This window comes from Conger conger, chromosome 7 (genome assembly GCF_963514075.1).
Source record: "Conger conger chromosome 7, fConCon1.1, whole genome shotgun sequence".
Lineage (NCBI taxonomy): Eukaryota > Metazoa > Chordata > Actinopteri > Anguilliformes > Congridae > Conger > Conger conger.
Genome location: NC_083766.1, coordinates 16,436,635 through 16,456,996, shown reverse-complemented (window position 1 = coordinate 16,456,996; position 20,362 = coordinate 16,436,635). Strand labels below are relative to the sequence as shown.

Below are 20,362 nucleotides of genomic sequence, written 5' to 3'. Positions count from 1 at the left end.
CACTGACTTTTAATGTGTATGTCATAGATAATTGATGCAGAGAAAATACGTCAAAATGGCTTGTGGTGTATAATATAATATAAAAACTAGGTGTATCATATAATACGTAATGACATATGCTCTGCAAATATAAATAACTGTGGCAGCAAACTGAGGCAGAATATTGTTTTCTTAATCTGTCATCCCCCACCCCCAAAGGAAAAAAAATAATAATCTGTAACATAGGCTTCTGGGATGACTTTCCCCAGCTACATTAACACTCACCATTTCCATATAAATTGCATTTGTGGCTTTAACTTGAAACCATTTCCATATTTCAGTCCAGACATAACTTTTGTTGACATTCCTGGGATATGACATTATAATTTAACACTTAAGCAGTGCAGAGGGCACGTATTTGTCAACCACACTGTGGGGGCAATAGATTTGAAATACAATAGATTTGAAATTAAGATTTCCTCATTAATTCTTTCCTAACTTTTATGTATTTCTGTACGCCCACTCCACGCTAAAGAGACATGGAGTGGGCGTAGTTCATGTTGCCAGTTCCCCTTGCATCTATTCCTTATGATGAATGATGACTGCCCTTTGAGCCAGGTGGCATATGTAATTTACACTCAGTGATCACTTTATTGGGTAGACTCGTACACCAGCTTGTTAATGCAAATATTTTATCAGCCAATCATGTGGCAGCAATTAAATTAATAAAAGTATGCAGCCGTGGTCAAGAGATTCCGCTGTTTTTCAGACCAAATGTCAGAATGTGATCTAAGTTATATTGACCGTGGAATGATTGTTGGTGCCAGAGAGGGTGGTGTGAGTATCAGATTTTCACGCACAATAGTCTCTATAGTTTGCAGAGAATGGTGTGAAAAACAAAAAACATCCAGTGAGCAGCAGTTCTGTGGGCAGAAACGCATTGTTAATGAGAGAGATTAATGGAGAAGGGCCAGGATGCTCAAAGCTGACAGGAAGGTGACAGTAACGCAAATAACCACACAGAGAACACTCAAACACATCAAACCTCTAAGTGGATAGGCTACAGCAGCAGAAGACTTAATACGTCTACAAAATAAGTCTAATAAATACAGAATAAATAGCTCACTGAGTGTATATTCCAACTTCAGTGCTACATTAATAGAGGTATTACATTGGCATTAGGGTTACAATGGCATTTAGTCTTCATATGTTTTTACATTTGCATACAGTATATCTCTTGTTACCCATACATGGCCTTTGAAATGGGAAGCCAGAATTGAAGAAAAACCTTCATTTAATCAGCTGCTTGGAAATAAGCAATTGTGTTCAAATCTTCACAACTTTGTTAAAAAACAAAAACTGAAACAGGAGCTACTGTAAATTATTTTCCTTTAAAAAAATATTATCAACAAAGTTGTGAATACAGTGTTTCCTGCAATGGTTTATAATTAAGGCAGGCTGCCTTAACGAAAAATGGCCCCGCCTTAACTAACGTTGGATTAACCCTGCGTTGCAAGGTGACGCCAAACAGCGGCATTTAGCAATTTAAAATAACATTGTGCAGTTTGTCATTCAACCGTTATCAAATTGAATTCATAATCGTAAATCCATAAAATACCAGCATAACCTGTCTAATATTTTGCTAGTTATGAAAATAATAATAGTTCCTCATGCTATCGCAAAACCATGAATTTTGCATGTCTGTTTCTCGACATTTATCTGTAGCCTAGCGGCTAGTTAGAGCTAGTTAAATTCAACGAACAAGCAGAACAGCTACTAGCAGAACAGCTCCCCCGGTGGCCAGTCCAGCCAACCACCATCTTAACTGCAGAATTTCCTGCTGGAAATGCTGGAATAGAATCTAGACAGACATAACATCAGCACACCGCTACACAGAAATGCAGACCCTCATTTCTGACAGGTATTTTGACCAGCTTGTTTTGCTGTGCCGTTTTTCTTCAGCTTCTGCCTAACGGGGTGTGTGGGTTAGGCTGTTTTAGTGCCCCTTTGCTGTAAGCTGCCTTGGGGCGTTGAATGGACGATACTCTGAGCTGACCATTATTTGCCTGCCAGATCCAAACCCTGGCTCACCAGCCGAGGAGGTATTCCCAGGGGCCTCTGGGGGAATGAAACATGCTTTGTGGGTCACATCAGTAGTATATTGTCTTTGCAGGGAGTGGCCTTTTGCTCTTTGGTAGATGCCCACCTAATGTGCAACACAGGGGGCATTTCCAGTTGCACAGTGTCTGCGTCTCTAATACATGTAGCTAGGTACACAGGGGCAGTGATACCACTGAATGACATTCAATCACATGGGCACTCACACTCACAAGTGATTTACTCACAATTATTTAAGCAGATATTGGGTGCTGCGTCCATCAGTGTGAATGCTAAGCACACAAAAAAAGCCAGATTCTGCCTTATCCTTTTTCAAACAAACATGTTTGTTCCTTATAAAAAGTTCTACCTTCTGAGTGCTTTAATCTATATTGATGCACACAGAGCTTTCAGGTAGTAACCTCCTCAAACCTGCTTTACAGTTTACGGTTTGCTGTCTGTTCCACTTAGGATTTTCCCTGCCTGCTTTCAACACAGTCACCAACATAGGGAGACCAGAAAGTGGTAGCAGGAGTCTCACCCTTTTGAATGAAGAAAACAACTATATGCTCAAAAAGTTCTCAACGGTTATTATATTTTTTTCTTTCACAGGAAATAGGGTCACGAAACAGCAGATTGCTAACAAGGATTTTTCAATACTGAGTTCACTTTTTCAAAACTCTTCACACAGTATGTGGACCAAACTGCGAATGTGTTTTTCATTGCTTTAACAAAAAGTACATTCAATTAAAAAATCTTGAATTAATTTCTCACTCTCGCCCACCAAAAAAAACTTGATTTCTACAACCCAATTTCCAAATGTTTGCACACACTATTTAAAAACTGACACACTCAACTTCAAAAGGGTATAGGCTAAAATTCAAGTGAATAGCAATTTTCTCAGCCATAATTGCTATATTGAATTCATTCAATATAAAGTTTTCAGAATAGTTATAGAAACTGTTGTGCTGATTGAAGTGCTGATTGAAGTTCATACAGATTGTACTTCTGATTGTGAATTTGTTATTGAATAGAAAGATCACACCATTTTCAGTTGAAGACCTGTCCAGGTGTTGAGGGGATTTCAATTTAATCTTTGTAATGATTTTGTTCAAGAAGGACCCAGGAAGAAATACAAAAGTGAGTGAAAGATGATGGAGGGGGAGAGGGGGAGGAGTACAACCCTTCAACGTAGAGGATGGATGCCGGAGACATGAATATACATATCAGCTGATGATTACCAGGGATGGATCAGGCATCCACAGAAGTTCTTTCCCCAGTGTATAGCAATGAGAGGACATATGCTGTGATTTTGACAAGAACATGTGACCAAATGAAGTAGACTGGGTAGACGAAAACCAGCATTACTGTACCTGTGACTTCCAGTATTTTCTTCACTAAAGCATCAAATTTACTGTATTATAGTATTGGCATTTTGCTTTCTCATTTTCAGTGGTAGTGTCTGTTTGCCAATAAAATGAATTGTTGCATATACTGTGGTGCATTGCATAAGATGAAGGTGTGCCATTCTGCTTTGTAATAGAAACTTTTGAAAAAAACCACATTGCCAATGTACACTATGAATCAAATATCAAAGTGATAATTTAACTATTTACAAAAACAAAAGAAAAACTAGAGACCACAATATGACTTATTACTTTGAAGACAGAAAATTGTGCTGTAATGTCTCTGGTTCTTTTTTAGATCATAGTGCTATGATTGAAAAAGTATGCTTGTTGGAAGAAAACTAGTGCTGGTGGTTTATAGAATGATTTTATTTTGAGACACGTCAGTGTTTTAGTAGTTCTGGTGCATTTTGGGCATGAAATAAACTGTTGAGCCAAGCTATGTGGTGGTATTGTTGTATGAAGAGTTTTGAAAAAGTGAACTCAGTATTCAAAGAGCCTTGTTAGCAATTGTAACTGTAATTGAAGCGGACAAGAGTGCTTATTTTCTCTTGAGTTGAAAAGAAAACGTCATGTTGTGTATGTAAATAGATGACACTTAAAGAACAGGGGTTGCTTCAGATAGGAAAATAGTCCTTGCTTCCTGTTGCAGCTCATAGACCATTTTTGAAGGCACTGCTTCAATTCTCTCACGCTCAAGTAGAAGCATCCGCCCATAGAAAACCAAGATGTTTTTCATTTGCAGGAAGAAAGCCAAAATGCAAAGTGCAAGTCGGAAAGAGCCACTGGGGGTGGTGAAATGAATTTGAATTTATACTCCCCTTGCACTCACCCGAAGCCGGTGGGCTCTCATGCAATGGGAGCAGAGGAAGGAGCAAATTTTGCGTGGGCTGCACTTTAAATATGATTAGATATTTTGCTGACAGTTGCTTTGCTTTGTGGATGTCTTGTGTTTCTTCATGGCATGGCATGCTTGCATTGTGCAGCCTTTTATATGACGTGCAGAGTGAGGGGCATGTGGGGTGGGGGAGGGGAGCACAGGAGTTGTCATTGGTGGCCGGAGGTCACATGACCTCACCGGCCCACCAATGCCCCCAATGACCCGTGGGAGCCGGCAGAGTACTGCTATATTGAGTCTGTTCAGTTTCTTCTACTTGCGTAGGGTGGCAGAGTATTCCTATGGCAACCAGAAGAAATCCAGCAAGAAGAAGAAACTGAACAAGAATGACATCCGGCTGGTGCCACGCGACACAGAGGAGACGCACAAGATGAACGTGGTGAGTTGCTCGTCTCTCACCTCCTCGCTCAACTACTTCGACTACCACCAGCAGACCCTGCCACTGGGCTGTCGGCGCTCCGAGAGCACCTTCCTCAACGTGGAGAACCAGAACGCCCGCAACGCTGCCCCTAACCATGGCTACCACCAAACGTTCACCGGCCAGGGCCCGCAACAGCCCGACCTCATCATCAACGGCATGCCCCTGCCAGAGGTGAGCACCCACTCTGTTCGACCACAAGGGGGCATGGGTGGATGGGTTGGTGAGCGAGTGAGCTAGTTAGCCGGAATTTACCGAGCCTGTCATTGCTTACTACACAGTGTTACATCAGCATGTCCAACTTAAGTATGACTGGTCCTTTCATGTTGCCGTGGCATCTGGGACACTCCCAGTCACAGTGAAAAGCGTTGAGTTCTGACACCTCATGTCCCTGTGCTAGGTAGTACTGTGTCACAAGCAGCTTCAGTGATGTCAGTTTTCCGCTGACAAATATTGAAATTATTTGAGAAATGTTGGAAACATTTCTTGTGAATCACTTTCTTGACTTTTAGAGATTCAGTGTCTTCCAGATATCACATATTTTTAGTCACAGAGGTTTGATGCAGGATCTGTGGTTACAGCTTAAAAAGGCATTGCCAGGTTTATGGTGGAGGTATGACAAAATATATCATTTTGATTGCCCCGTCTCACCCATTTTTGCATGTCGAGTGTCAAACTTGCTGGCAACACCTGCCAGATACCTCAACCCAAACGCAGCTGACTACACGTCAGATCAGGAGAGCATATTAAAAATAATCATCACTCAAACACCTAATGTGCAAACAAGCTAATTTTAGGCAGGCAAGAATTTTCCCTCATAGAGCGGAAGCCGACTGTTATGCTTGTCAGGTATATTTTTGGATGTGGGCCTCGAGGGCTGGTGAGAAGATGCTTCAACGCTACGGCCATTAGAGCTGCTGCACTATTCCACCGGAGTCCCTGGTCAGCCCGCTTCCCACTTCCTTGGTCCACTGTGGGTGGGTGCTTTTAGTGCCAAATGCACCATTTAGCAGAAGCCACACAGAACCAATGCAGCTGCATAAATCACAGAGCCAAGACATTTGCAACGGAAATGTAAGCTACCTATCAATCCATTGATTGGCTAATCCAGTAGTTCTGTGCCCTTTTCGATTAGGTTGATCAATGGGATGCACTTTAAGCAGTGTTGATTTATTTTAGCTTGATTGGGACTTGTTTGTGTGTGGTGAATTTTTGTAAGCACATCTCATGTGCGTGTGTGTATGTGTGTGTGATTGCGAGCATGTTTCATGTGTGTGGGTGTGTGTGCATCTGTGTGTATTTACGAGTATGTTTCCTGTGTTTTGTGTGTTTGTCTGAGTGTCTATGTGCAGATGTGTTTTTGTATGCGTACACGTGTGTGTGTGTGTCTTCTCTTAGCTGACTGACACTAGACTGTCTAGTTGTGGTTTCAGTGTGCTCCACATCCTTTGCCTTATTTGCCTTCAGGTACCAAACCGGTTGAGCTATGCACTTTGAGGTGAACAGAAGGATACACTGTGGACAGGCAGACAAAGCAATTACAGCACATGTTGTTAAACCGAACACTGCAGCCAGGCACTCTGGCCTAAGCATCCAATAAAGAGGCCTTTGTTGTGGGATTATCGGGCCTTTATTTGACTCAGTTAATGAAAAAATGGAGGGAGAAAAAAACAAAAACAAATAAGGTAGCAGATTGATTTTGATTATCTCATATGTGAAGCTTAAGCTGTGGAATGGAGCGCCATCCTTCGATTCCTCATATCTGGGCCCTGGCTTATTTTTGCGTGCCTAATCGCGCTTGTCGGAAATGCGAGGGGCTGCTTTGCATGCTGGCGCTGTCTCTCCGCTTGCCGTGTGACGATGACAAACGTCCCTTTGACCATGGTCCCTGGGCCAGGCAGCAGGCAGGCTGAGAGTGAGCAAGTGGGTGAGGCACATGTTTGTACTAGCTAAAGGAAGTCAGCAGCAAACCCATATGTTGCTTTGGTGACAGTTCACCAGATTTTCTACTCTTCCCCCTCTTCATTCTAAGCATTGATTTTCAACCGAAGCACTTGTATGTTCAGCAAAAATGACAGATAATTTTGCAGTCGCCTAGAGCATGCGCTGGCTAGAAATGATGGGCTCCAAAGCTCCTCTTTTCTGACTAAGACCAGCTGCTGATTGGATATTAGAACTACTCCTCTGTTTCTAGTATATCTACCACATTGGGGATACTTTCACCATCATACCCAATTTTAGGTTTAGAAACATTTATATTTGTTGGTCTGGATTTCATGTTTTACATGGTCATTTTGGCTGTGGATAAAACAACCTAAGATCCAGGCACTCCAGGTGAGCATATACCATCTATTCAGAATTATTTTAAAAATATGTATTTTTATGAGAGCAGTATTATTTTTGAAAAAAATCTTTCCCCAAAAGTGTATAAAGAAAATGTGTGTTGTACAAATAGATATGCCTGGCAGTGGTTACTGAGCAGAGACTTTTCCCTGGCAATGTCTAGGCAGTAATGTTTAGCTCACTCTAATTATAGCACTGTTAAATTATTAGTTGGGGAGGCACTCAATTAAACAGTTAAGGAGACCTCTGGTTATATATTTTCTTTTTTTTTGTGTTTTTCCTGCAAGCTTTTTTTGACATTGCAGCAAGGAATTCAAGGAATTCCTGGGAGAAGTAACACATTTAGCTTTTCTGAATGACATATTTGTCTACATTCATATGGCTCAATGCTCAATTGTATATGTGAAAATCATGTGAAACCTTTTTCTTCCTGAGATAGATTCTGATAAGTTTCAGTGTTAATTGGTGTCCTGCTCTTCCAGATGCTTCCATTATGCAACACAAAAAAGGTGGAAACCTAAACCTGTCTGTAAACATATGATGGCACCTTTCTTCTGTTTAATTTGCTTTTTCAGTGCAGGATAAGAAGGCAAGACATCTATTGCAAATAATAATACTAATTATACTAATAAGAATAAATGTTTGCCATAATCTACTGAATAACAGCATAGGTGAACATAGCTTCAGGATAGCTTGTCAACCTATTCAAATCCATAGTTGCACTGAGTGTACTATATCAAAAATTAATTGCTGATGAGTACACATTAAAAAAGATCAATTTTGTATGTGGGTGTAATGGTGTAAAAATGTGCAGAGCCGGCACTCTACTTGTACCAGAATGCAAGAAACAAATGCTTCAGTATTCTAATGTAGCCTAAATTTGGCTGTAGAAATGAAACTGATAGATGCAGGCACAGTGATGCCTTGTATCTTCGCACACTATGTTAAGAGACGTCGATTGTAGCTGTCAAAACTCTGGCGCCATTCTCAACAAAGCTTTTCTGTCCTCCCACATTCTGTCCCTTGGACTCCATTCAAATTCATCTCAAGGGAAAAACTAAGAAAACAATATATAAACCTGTACTTGGAAAATATGAGGACAGTTTAAATTAAGTGTGGATAGTTTTTTTTTATTAATGTAAGCTTGGCAGCTTTGATTGAATCTATGGATCTGTGTTCTGAGAGAGAGTATCAAGTCTCTGGCTTAGCTGTATCATATGAACTATGGAGAGGAAATGATGTTGAAGCTTGTGGTTCTTTTATAACAAGGGCAGTATCATCGAGTGATGGGACCTGCATGCTGTAAACATACTTTGACTTAATCAGTGTGGTAATTGTGCTCAGAGCTTTGCCTTTGATTTGATCTGTCTTCAAGCCGTATGTTTTTCTTGACCTTTTAACATCAAATTAGAAGGCATATTTTAAAGCCCCACTGAGTTGTTTTAGTTGCTAATATATTGCTGATAGAATGTTTGAATAGTTTCCTGTCATAAAATAAACAATGTAATAATCACAAGAAGCTTTGTACCATTTGTGTAAATAGCGCTTTTCTGGAGTCACACATTTTTGCTCGTCTGCATTTTGCTAATATATTTTTTGCAATGAATCATAATCAAAGAGGTCTTTTTTAGAGAGGTGTCACAAGCATTCTTTCACTATTTTAATGTATTCTGGAGGGAGTATGACACAAAATACTTGTTTCCATATTTTTAAAATGAATTTCCTGTGGAGAGGAATTCTTTGCGCACCACAGATTACTATCGCCTTATTCTGTTGATATATGCAGGCCTAGCAAAGGTGTCATAACCTCAAGTTCTGACACAGACTGACGAAAGCATGTCATGCACATCCCATCTGTAACAAGCTGCGATATCTGCCAAGTCTGTGCAATGGGCCAAGGCAGAGAGCGCGAGAGAGAGACTGTAATTCACTTCATCCACAGGCCTCTACACATTTAAAAAGACCTTCTCTCCACCCCGTAACAGCTTTCATAATTACATACAGAATCTTTGGCACTCTTGATAGAAATGAAGAAAAAAGGCTGCATATGATAAACAGCACAGATAATAAGCTATATGTTATGTTCAAATTTATGGAAAAACTATATACTATATATATACTATATACTATATACCAAAACATTTACGCTCATGTTTCAGAGTTTTTTTCTTGAGTGATCAAATTACCATATTGGCACCCCTAACAATTATTGTAAATAAAATCAAACAAAGTTAAATTCAGGGTCACCTGCTGGTTTCTATGTTATAGAATGCACCTAGGGGGCATTTGTAAGTTTGCAGTCGGAACCAATCTGGGGTAGGGGTTTGGTACTGATCACGGGCTGGCAGGGGGGGAGCCTTGGTTGGTGTATAACTGAACATTCCAGTCCATACCTTACAATACATTTCAAAACCAGACCGGTCCAAAACACTCAGCGGTCGGGCTAGCGGGTGGAATATTTTGTTTTTGGAACACAGGATATTTCTGATAAAATAGGGTTACTATATGTGCCATAAGCCCACAACAACAAAGCCAAGCATCTGGAGTTTGCCAAGCATCATTGAAATTATGAATAGAAGAGCTACGATCAGATGAGACCAAAATTGAACTGTTTGGCCATAGACACTATCAACATGTTCGGTGGCAAAAGAGGAATGCGTACAAGGAGAAGCACCTCATAACTACTGTCAAATATGGAAGTGGGTCATTCATGTTTTGGGTACAGTAGGTTTTGCTGCCAGTGGTCCATGGGCACTATTTAAGATCAATGACATAATGAATTCAACAAATTCATTACCAAGAAATTTTGGCCGAAGATTTGGTTGTCTCTGCTAGGAACGTGAGACTTGGTCGTGGGTGGATTTTGCAGCAGGATAATGGCCATGGCCATCTCAGTGTCCACACTTACATCCCATCAGAAACATGTGACATGAACTGAAGGGGGCAGTCCATAAGTGCAAACCCAAGTATGTCAATGGTCTTGAAAAGTTCTGCATAGAGGAATGGTCAGAAATCCCTCCAAATATGTTCTCTAACCTCAAGTTATATAAGAAATTATAGGAAAAGACTCACATGATGTGCCAGTGGTGGTTGCACAAAGTATTAAACCAGGGGTGCCTATAATTGTGAAACATTAATATCATTGCATCATTCATAAAGCATACTGCTTTACTTGTTGTAAAATAATGTTTATGTCAATACCTGTATTCTTTTTTAGTTTACAGTATTTTGTGTGCATATTTATAAAGGGTGCCAATAATTCTGGATCTGACTATATCTCTAAAGCAACTGAGTATATACAGTGCAGTATGTTCCAGGGAGAGTGAAAAAAGCAATACATTTTAACAGCATTCCCAAGCATAGGTAGAAATTCAAATCAGAAGTTGAACAGGAGCAGGAGTTTCTAGTTCTAGTATCTTTTTAATTAAAATGATTTTAGACTTCAGGTTTTTAATAATAGCATCTCAACTATCGTTAATTATACCCAATGATAACTTAAGCACATGTTTATATATTGAGATACAGATCAGATACTTTGGAATAATATGAGTCCAGTAACAGGAGTTGTGCAATTCACGGTTCTCTCACCATGGCAACAACTGCAACAATATTATTTTCTTGCAGTACATTCCCTGCTTTTACTTGAGATAATGTAACACATGAATAATTCATCCTCTGAGCCTGCCGCCCATGCCATACTAGGTTTTCAAGGTTTCTCGTAATACACTTGTTAATAAAATATGCCTACATGGTTAGCTCTGTAACAATGACAAGCAATTGTAAAAACCACAATAAGTGCAATAATGTGTGTGTAGAATTTCTAATATGATTATAATAGCAATAATGAAGAGTAAGTGTTGGCTACTCAACACTGGTCCTGGAGAGCCCCAGGGCCATTGGTTTTTATTTTCACTGTAAATTCATCAGCCATTTCAGACCTAAGAAACCAGGTGAGGTAGGTTAACTGTGTAATCAATTTTGTCATAAATTGATTAAAGAAACCAGCGCTGTTTTTTCTGCTAACAGTGAAGATTTTTAACCTGCTCTCACTATTAGGTGACTGATTTTCCATTTCCATTGTCATGCTTTTATGTCTGTGTCATAGGGCTGGGGTTATTTTTAATTTGCTGTCTCAGCAGAGGTTTGAGGTGGGTGGGTGCTTTGAGACTTTTTATATGACTCTTTATATGTTTATATCAATCTTTAATATGTTTCATTATTTTTTGGCAAAATGTGATACAGGAAAGGCATCTTATGGTCTTATTGTTTGTTTTAATTGTAATTAAATTATATACATTACATTGTGAGCATTCAAATAACTCTGTCCCATGCAATATTCCAGAGCTGATCTATACAGCTAAAACTACAACACTATATTTCATATACTGTATGCAAAGATCTGGTGTCTGAACTGTGTTTGAGGGTGTGGTGGTGTCATATATGAAAGAAGGTCACTTAAAACTGTACTCTCAGGAAACCTAATGCCGGGGGCTGTAAGAGAGAGAAAATAACTTGATTGAATGTTATTTTTTCCCCTCTCTCAGCCTCATCTCTCATTAGCACAGATTTAGCTGCCAGCTTTCAAAAACGCCCGCAGTTAAATTAATAGGATAGAAAAGGTCGGCCTAGATTCTTAAACACAAGCTGGACCAGTTAACACTGCCATGGGGTAAGAGAATTAAGGGTTCAGTGACACTTGTCTTTTTCATCAATATTTAAGACATTTCTGCGAGGATGCCCAAGCGCCGAGACACCGTGAGAGGGACAGTCCATGGCACTCAAGTTGATGGGTAGTGATGGAACCAAACCTGGGGAACATGTCGTGTTTAATCCCACCATAGTGCGCTTTTCACTCAACTCAATCAAAATATAACGTAGGCTTTATCATGTCACTTTTTTCCCAAGACTGTGTTTGTTTCAGCTGCCAGCACACATCAAACAGGAAGTGGACACCCTGAAAAAAGCAGAAATATGCTTTGGTTTTGTGACTTTATGGACAGAGTACATTTCAGTTTGATTATATTGGGCCACAAGTGTTTTGTAGAAGAAAAAAAACTCATTTAACTTAGAATTAGCATCATTATTTGAATGCACTTGGTAATAAAGCGGTAGGATTTAATTTTGCCCAAACATAAGAGAAGAGGTATTAATTAAAATTTATTAATAAAAACCACGGGGAGGAAGGAGGATATACAGAGTCCATGATTCATTCTGCGGTCGCTCCACTTATATTCATGAACAAAGAAAGAGCATGCCTTTCACCACTGCAAAAGTGCCCTTTGACCTTTGCAAGAAACCAATGCTCATCGGATTAGGCAGCTGCGGATTAACAGCGGAGACAACAGTGGCACCCATCATCTTGAAAATTCTGCGATTTATGAGATACAGATGCATGGCAGGAGAAGATGAGGTACGCAAAGGCCATTGTATTTTTAAGACGCCGAAAACTTGGACACCAGCAGTGAATGACCTTTGAGGCGTCCTATTTTCCCCTTTTAAACAAAGTAGGAAGCAGGAAAATGTTCACCCCTTCCTCCGTAAAAAGCATTATGGTTAGGCTTGTAAAGGTGTGCTATATTTATCAAAGTGTATATTAGTTGGAGTTTGGACACAGCACTTCTCAGAAAAGAACTGAAGTAGAAAGAGCAACTCACCTCTTTAAGGCAGTGTAAGCTCTCACTTAGCCTCAGATTGTATAGGTAAAAATACCTAAAAATTGCACACTTATTTGGTACAAATACTATTAATATTTAAAGGGTAATTGTCTCCCATTTAAATGTACTGTATCACTGGAGCTCACCAACAAGGGCAGGCATATAAATGGCTCCTTGTCACAATGTACTTTACTTTAATGAGCATGCATTGTAACAAGTTGGCATCGTAATTGTGCATTGTGATATTGACTCAGTGCCTTGGTATTTCATAGATTTGTATAATGTGTGGTCACAAATACATAATGAAGCACAAACTATGCTTTTTTTCACATATTTCCTTTTCATTAGTAGTAGGCATACTTCAGAATGATTGTATCCGCAAGAAATGTACGAGTGGTACTAGTTTGGACTAAAATTAAATTACTGTGTGAGGAAAAGACCAACAATTGTTTTTTTAAAAGCACAGTAGAATGGGGCACAAATACTGACATGCCAGACAAAGCATGACTTGGTGTGAAGCAAAGTAATATTCAAATGTTTTTATCTGTAAATATAATTTAACATGTCTTGTAAAATAATTGGAAACCTTTCATAGTAATGCCTGCTCCTTTATATGGGAACTTACATAAAAGAGGCCCCACCACCATCACCCTCCACCACCCTTGAATACATGTGTTTTGGAAATTGTTTTCTGTATTCAGGGGCTGTCATACTGACTGAATAAGCACACTGCCTATTATATTTCTCTATTCAATGGCATGCAGCTGGCAATGTCATGCAGATTGTTGAAGATGCAACACAGAAAACGGTGTACTGTATCTTTCAGATTTGCTTGTTTCATCAAGATAGTGGTGAACTGGAACCCCACTTTTCATTCCATTTGTTCTGTTCCTGCAAACCCGAATGGCTCCGCTTTGCAAGACAAGCAGCCAGTATTTATGATGTGAGGGCCTTCAGGAGTAAACAAGGCTGTATCACTGTCCAAATGTCATCACATTGTTTTCTTTTACCCCTAAAACATTTCATTTCCCCACACTAATAATTCTTGTTTGAAGCGAATGGACAATAATTTATCCGCAGACAGTCTTTTGGTCATTGTTTGTAAATCTCAAAGGAAAGAGTAAGGAGCTTTCGTTTTGAATAGCAGCAGATATTCTGTTATTAAAACGCATACACATACCTTTTCTTACCGAAACAGATATGATCAGACAACAGATTTGTTATTGATTAAAAATTTAATCACAGCCCATCCAGTCTCAATGTGTGTGCCAAGGCAAGCACATCTGTGCAGTTGCAGTATGTTGAATGGCAACAATTTAACTACAGCCATTTACTTCAGTGATTCCAGAAAGTTGAAAGGTTTATGCTCTCTTCAGAGGATGTGAACATCAGACTTGCCCCTATATAAATACAGTTCAGCTCTTTTAGATACTGCACGACAGCACAGTATCATTATGCCATGCACATTGGTATTATTTGTATGTCACATACAAAAAACCAATGCACAGACTTTCTCTTTCTCCATGGCTGGATACATTGATTTCATCTGTTCTTTTGATTAAGCATGTTCGGTTTATTTTAAAGTTAATCAACCTCTGTTGTGATCAATGGGTGAACATGAAAAGGCTAATTGGGAAGGTCTAATAGCAGTGAGTTTATACATAAACAAGTGGGCAGTGTTGTGGGGTAGTTTAATATGTTCAAATTTGTTTAGTGGCTGTATTAATTAATTACATTTTTGTTATGTTATAAAACTATATGAACTACAATCTACTTTTGTCCCTAATTGTTTTTCAATCCCCTTGGAGCAAATGAGGCCTCCTGTCTCTCTTTTCCCTCTAGTCCTGGCTGGTGCCAAGAACTCTGCTCCACTATAGTTGCTGACTGTGAACTGCCAATTGGCACACATTGCTTCTTCTCCCCATTGAGCTGTATACTGTAGTGGTTCTCCCTGTGTGCAAAAAGAAGGCATTGCTCACACACACATCATGCCTGGGGAACATGATAATGATATTTTTTTAATATATTTTTTTTACAATGCTGTTATATATCTTTTTTTGTAATTGTTGAGATACATTTCTGTTTAGCTAGTGTTAAGGCCAAACGCCGCCTCCCCAGTAGGTCGTCAGGTGTTGTTGAAGTCTAATATTGATTCCAAACAAACTCAATACTGAAAGCAAGAATGATCTTCAGGTATTGTATACAGACTCTGCAGGAGTTAATATAAGGTGTGTTCGGCCCAACAGGGGATCCCCAGCATACCGCAATGAATTAGGTTTACAGCTAGCACACAGCCCTGAAACACTTCTTTGTTTGACATATGTGGGCATTTTTCGCAAAATCACCTCATGTCCAGACACTCTCTAATCAAGGCAAAGTTGTTCTCGAGGCCTTGACATTATCTACTGCCGGCTACCAGTCCCTGCTTTTTGATACAAAGGTTTACTGCTTGGCCGGCTTCCCAGAAGGAACGTCCGCTTATGCCGGGCCTCTTTTCTTAGAACTCTGGGGTTAAACACACCTTTACACCTTTCGTTTTTTTAATTCACTGAATGTTATAACAAGGTCTTTGTATTTAATAATATGATTCTAACTACTTACACAGGAGGATTATACAGCATTTAGATACACTGTGGCGTCGGACAGGAGATGGCCACAGGTCACGAGATGGACAGACAAGACGAAACGAAAAAGAAGGGTTGGCGTACAGCCATTTATTAACAAAAATAGGACAAAATGTTCTTTAAACCAAAAAAAGGCCAATCTGGCAACCCAAATGTATTACAATAGTCAGTTAAATCAAAAAGGAGCAAATTCTGTTATCACAAAACTTACGGCTATACAACCACCCAAAAAAAATCTGCCCAAGGCTCTTCTCCCCTACCAAGCCTGAAAAACCAGGCCTCTTTTATAGCCCAATAAGGAGGTAATGGGCCACAGCTACGGTGATTACAATCAATCACAGCTGTGGCCATACCTGTCTGTAGGGCCTGGGCTGCCACCTGGTGGACAGTACCTTAATATTCCCATCCTGGCAACACAACACTCAGTGACCACTTTCTTAGGTAGACCTGTACACCAGGTTGTTAAATCAAATATTTAATCAGTCAATAATGTAGCAGCAACTAAATGCATAAAAACATGCAGACATGGTCAAGAGGTTCACCTCTTGAGTATTTCAGAAACTGCTGATCTCCTGGGATTTTTTCCTCGGAGAAGGGCCAGACTGGTCGAAGCTGACAGTAATCAAATAACTACGCATTATAACAGTGGTATGCAGAAGAGCATCTCTGAACACAACACGTCAAACCTCTAAGTGGATAGCCTTATATATAACATTTATAGTCTCTTCTGCATACCACTGTTGTAATGTGTTTCTTTGCATTACTGTCACCTTCCTGTCAGCTTTTACCAGTCTGGCTCTTTTCCTCTGACCTTTTTTCCTCTGGCATTTTTGCCTGCAGAACTGCTGCTCACTGGATGTTTTTTGTTTTTCGCACCATTCTCTGCAAACTCAAGAGGCTGTTGTGACTGAAAATCCCAGGAACCATTTCAAACCACCCTGTCTGGCACCAACCACGTCACTTAGATCACATTCTCCATTCCCCATGCATGACTTTATGCATTTAGATGCTGCCACATGATTGGCTGATTAAAGATTTGCATTAACAAGCTGCTGTACAGGTCTACCGAATAAAGGGCTTACTGAGTGAAGTGACAGTAACAAAAAGGTTATATCAAAGGATATAGTGTTCATAATAACAAAACAGCACATTCTTTCGCACTAGCTTGGCTGCACTTCAACTACTTTCAGTGAGAAGTAATTGGTAGTCTGTACTATGCTTTCAGAGTAGTTTCCCCAACATTGCTTGTCAGACAAGGACTGTTTATACAAAAGCAAAATAAAATGTTTAAAATGCTGATGTTTGTCAAGGGATTTGTGCTAGGAGCTTGGCTTTTGTCTTGTTTTGCATTTTGATTGCTCTAGCCTTTTGAAAAAACATTTCATATTTCACTCCAATTTGTTTTCTTGGGATTAATGGTTTGAAAGTAGGCCTGAGCATCTTGTCTGGACATGTGTCTAATTTCCTGGAAGGTCATGACAATGACGGTCTTGGGAGCAGTGTCAAGAGCGCGTGTCGGGTTTGTCAGACAGGAGTAACTGCACTAACAAATACTGGCTGTGGGACGTGGTAACAATTAGTGGTAGTAGTAAATATGTGCCACTGCTGTCAAAACACAGGCGGTTTTGGTGCTGACATCTTTGCTTTATAAACAGGAAAGTGATGTGTCTGAAAACTTGTTTGGAGAGTCTGTCTGTTTTGGTTCCTTTCTCATCTTCAACAGTCATTCAGCCTTGCTTTGATCTGGGTGATATCTGGTGGGGAAAATAGCTGGTGAGTACAGGAAGTTGGGAGAAGACAAGTGATCTTTCTGTGAGAAGGCAGTCGTTTGCTATGTGGTCTCAGGCGACATGAGAGTGGTGCCGGTTTGATGCATTCCATGTAGATGGCTACAGGCTCCTGGCCTGTAATGATGGACATTTGACATGCCATTCAGTCGGGCAGGGATTTAGCTTACTCTGGGCAGTTTACTCTGGTGCTTTGACTACACAGAGGTACTGGGAGATGATTAACCCTATGCTCAGCCAACAGCTCCATTAACAGTAATGACACAGAAGCGCATCTAGCCCCCTGCCTTGGATTATATTCACTTGTGCACCACTGAAGCCTTTCAGGAAGACTTTGCGCTTTGTGGTATGTTGGGTGTGTGGAAACAGTACTATGAGAGTACTAAAATGAGAGCTGTCTCTAGAGGGAGTCCTCTTCACTGGTTTCATAACCAGGTTTCCTTTTTAGAAAACTTCACCGAGGGAGATGAGAAATTTAAATTGCTCTCTGCTTCTCTTTTGACAGTTCACCCTGATACGGGCAGAAATATAGCAGGAAGCTTGGACGACATTCACGTGATGCGCCACAGTCTGATTCTTCTTCTTTGTTTTTCTCTCCGTCTCTCTGTCTCCTGGCTGCAGCTGACATCACGGCAGCCAGAACAAACTCTGATATTGGCACAATCCCCCTACCCTCCTGTTTCGGAGGAGCTTTTTGCTGCTATTCATATGTTTGCTGTGGAATAAAAAATTTGATTTAGCAAAAACCATGGGACCAGGGACCAGAGCAGAGCAGACCACGCTCTCTGGCTGGAAAGCCTGTCCGGGAGCATACTGGGTGAGAGAGGATGCCAGCTGCTGACTGTCCAAGGCAACAGACTGACAGCTGGATGAGGCCAGTCTTACAGAGCGTAGGGTGGGAGAAGTAGGGCTGGGTCTGGCTTGTGCTTTACCTGTAAACCATATAGGGCAAGGGGCAGAGACTGCATCTAAAAATAGGTCCCCACCACCTTTTCATAACATTCTTTGCCAAACCCCAGCTTGCATGAGCAACAACACAAAGCTGATTTTTGGTTTCATTTGGAGAGCTTGCAATCATCTAGACTAGGGGTCATATTTTCCGGCTGGAGTCTGCCGTGTTGCGAGCTGACGTGCTGTTGATTTCGCTTTTTCAAGATGACCCAGATGCCTCTGGTAATTTAGGGACTTGCGGCACAAAGAAGTGGGAGTGTGTTTGTGTGGGTGTGTGTCAGTCAAGAGTGAAGAGTTCATTGCCAATTTGACGTAGCTTATTGCAATTTTCCGGTCAGACAGGTCTGCATTTCACCCTTTTGCCACCAACCTGCTCAGCCCAGGTCTAAGGCACAAGTTTCAGTAATTTACAGTTTTCGTGGAAAGTATGCTGTTCAGTTTGTCTTTGATAAAGCTAAATCCCACAAGCAGGAAATTTAAATGATCATATTCATTTCTGTTTATGGCTATTCTCATTGTAGACTGTGATCGCTCGGCTATAGTATTTCGTTATTTTTCTTACACCCGTCTGTGTAAGAAAGTAGTTTAAGTATTTGGGTCAAGTTGAAAAAACCATGGGCTGCGTCCCATTATTTACTCCACTTTTTACTCCTCTCTTCCACTACCATTCGCTCCACAGTGGAAGTATGTGGAGCAAAGGAGTAGAGCTAATGAGTGGACCAAAAGAGTGAATGAGGGAGTGTGAAGAAAATCGGAACATGCTTTTCAGCTTTGCCGTCATCAAAGTCAACGTCCTGTGAAGAAACAGCCCTATCATGATCGTTATTTTTTGCTGAGCCCACACGTATTCCCATAGCCAATTACAGAACTTCAGCACAAGTTGCAAAGTAGGATACAGTAGCTTGTAAAAACGCAAACCTGACATTGCGGTTCACCTCGAGACACTAATTAATATATTACCAGCAACACTGGATCAAAGTAAAAAAAATCCCAGAATCCCAATGTGTCCAATCTGAACACCTTGTACTGTAAAAGTTTATGTTCTTGGCTTTTGTCAGTTTCATCTCACATACGTTAATTCAGAAACATTTCTGTCGATTCTGTAGAGTGAAACGTAGCCTAGCCTATATGGCACTTCATATATCAGTTATCGTTTTCTAATATTCAGTGTTCACATTGAAAAACATTTATTTCCCACTGTACAATTGGTAATAAATATGTCATTTGGAAACAGTTTGTTGAATAAATTCATCCATGCATGTTTACGTAGGCTACTGAAATAATGGTAGCTGCCGTGCTTATTTAGATTCATGCTGGTTTTATGTACAAAAAATGCATATGTTATGTATAAACCCATTTGCCAAATTTGTTTGTCACATATGAGCCACAAAGAATATTTCGAAATCTGGATATAATGATATGTGTGATAATAAAAAAATAAAAAAATTTGGCTAAATATTTTGCATAACTGGGGTGAATTCAAATTCCCTGCGATCTCCGCTTTCTGGATCTGGACAGTGCCAGATTTTGTGGGTCAGGTTTTCATAATATGTGGGAGTGAGTCATGCAGAAATGTGAAGCCGCTTTGTTTGTATACTTGGGAAATGCGACAGCGGGGGGAGGGAGTGTACAAAGATCGGTGGGCACAGAGTGAAGAAGGGTGGTAGTGGAGTTGAGGAGTATGCACTTTCCAGCTAATGGGACGCCCCCAAGGAGAAAGTCGCATACGCAACTTGTGCGAACCCCTAATACCGCTTTTCCACTCAAAACACAATCGCTCAGTTCAGTTTAGTAAGCCGTATTAGTCGTATGAATTAATTATTTAATTGTACGTAATTTTTTTCTTTTGTGATTTTATTTTGCTTTGTAAAACTTAAGAAATACTTGACAAACATGTTTGTTTAAAGTATTGAGCCGCATGTTTAATTGTGAATTATAACTAGCCCATAATAGATGTTTAGGCGATGTTTTATTGAAATTCTGACAGAAGAAAATACGTTGGATGGATTTTTCTTAGTAGTGAGATTCGTTAGAAGTGAATTTGAATAAAAAAAATAAATTAATCAGTGCAAGTGTACCTGCCGCAAAGTGTACCTGCCGTAAAATAACGTTTTCAACCGTGAACATCTGCCTTATCCTCGTCTTCCATTGTATTTGTAGAGACTACAGAAATTGCCAATCCAACCTGCGGAATATGCATGGATC

At 40.1% G+C, this 20,362-nt stretch overlaps 1 protein-coding gene across 4 annotated transcripts in view; it reads left to right on the top strand.

Moving 5' to 3' along the window:
* Positions 1–20,362, top strand: part of LOC133132952 (protocadherin-19-like) — a 76,605-nt gene that overhangs the window by 7,802 nt on the left and 48,441 nt on the right. For 2 of the 4 annotated variants that reach the window (XM_061248802.1, XM_061248801.1), the window contains one exon: positions 4,645–4,972. In XM_061248802.1, the coding sequence (XP_061104786.1) occupies positions 4,645–4,972 (328 nt within the window). Of the gene's footprint in view, positions 1–1,296; positions 1,304–2,519; positions 2,537–4,518; positions 4,973–20,362 lie in introns of all 4 variants that reach the window. The other 2 variants (XM_061248799.1, XM_061248800.1) reach the window with 2 other exon arrangements.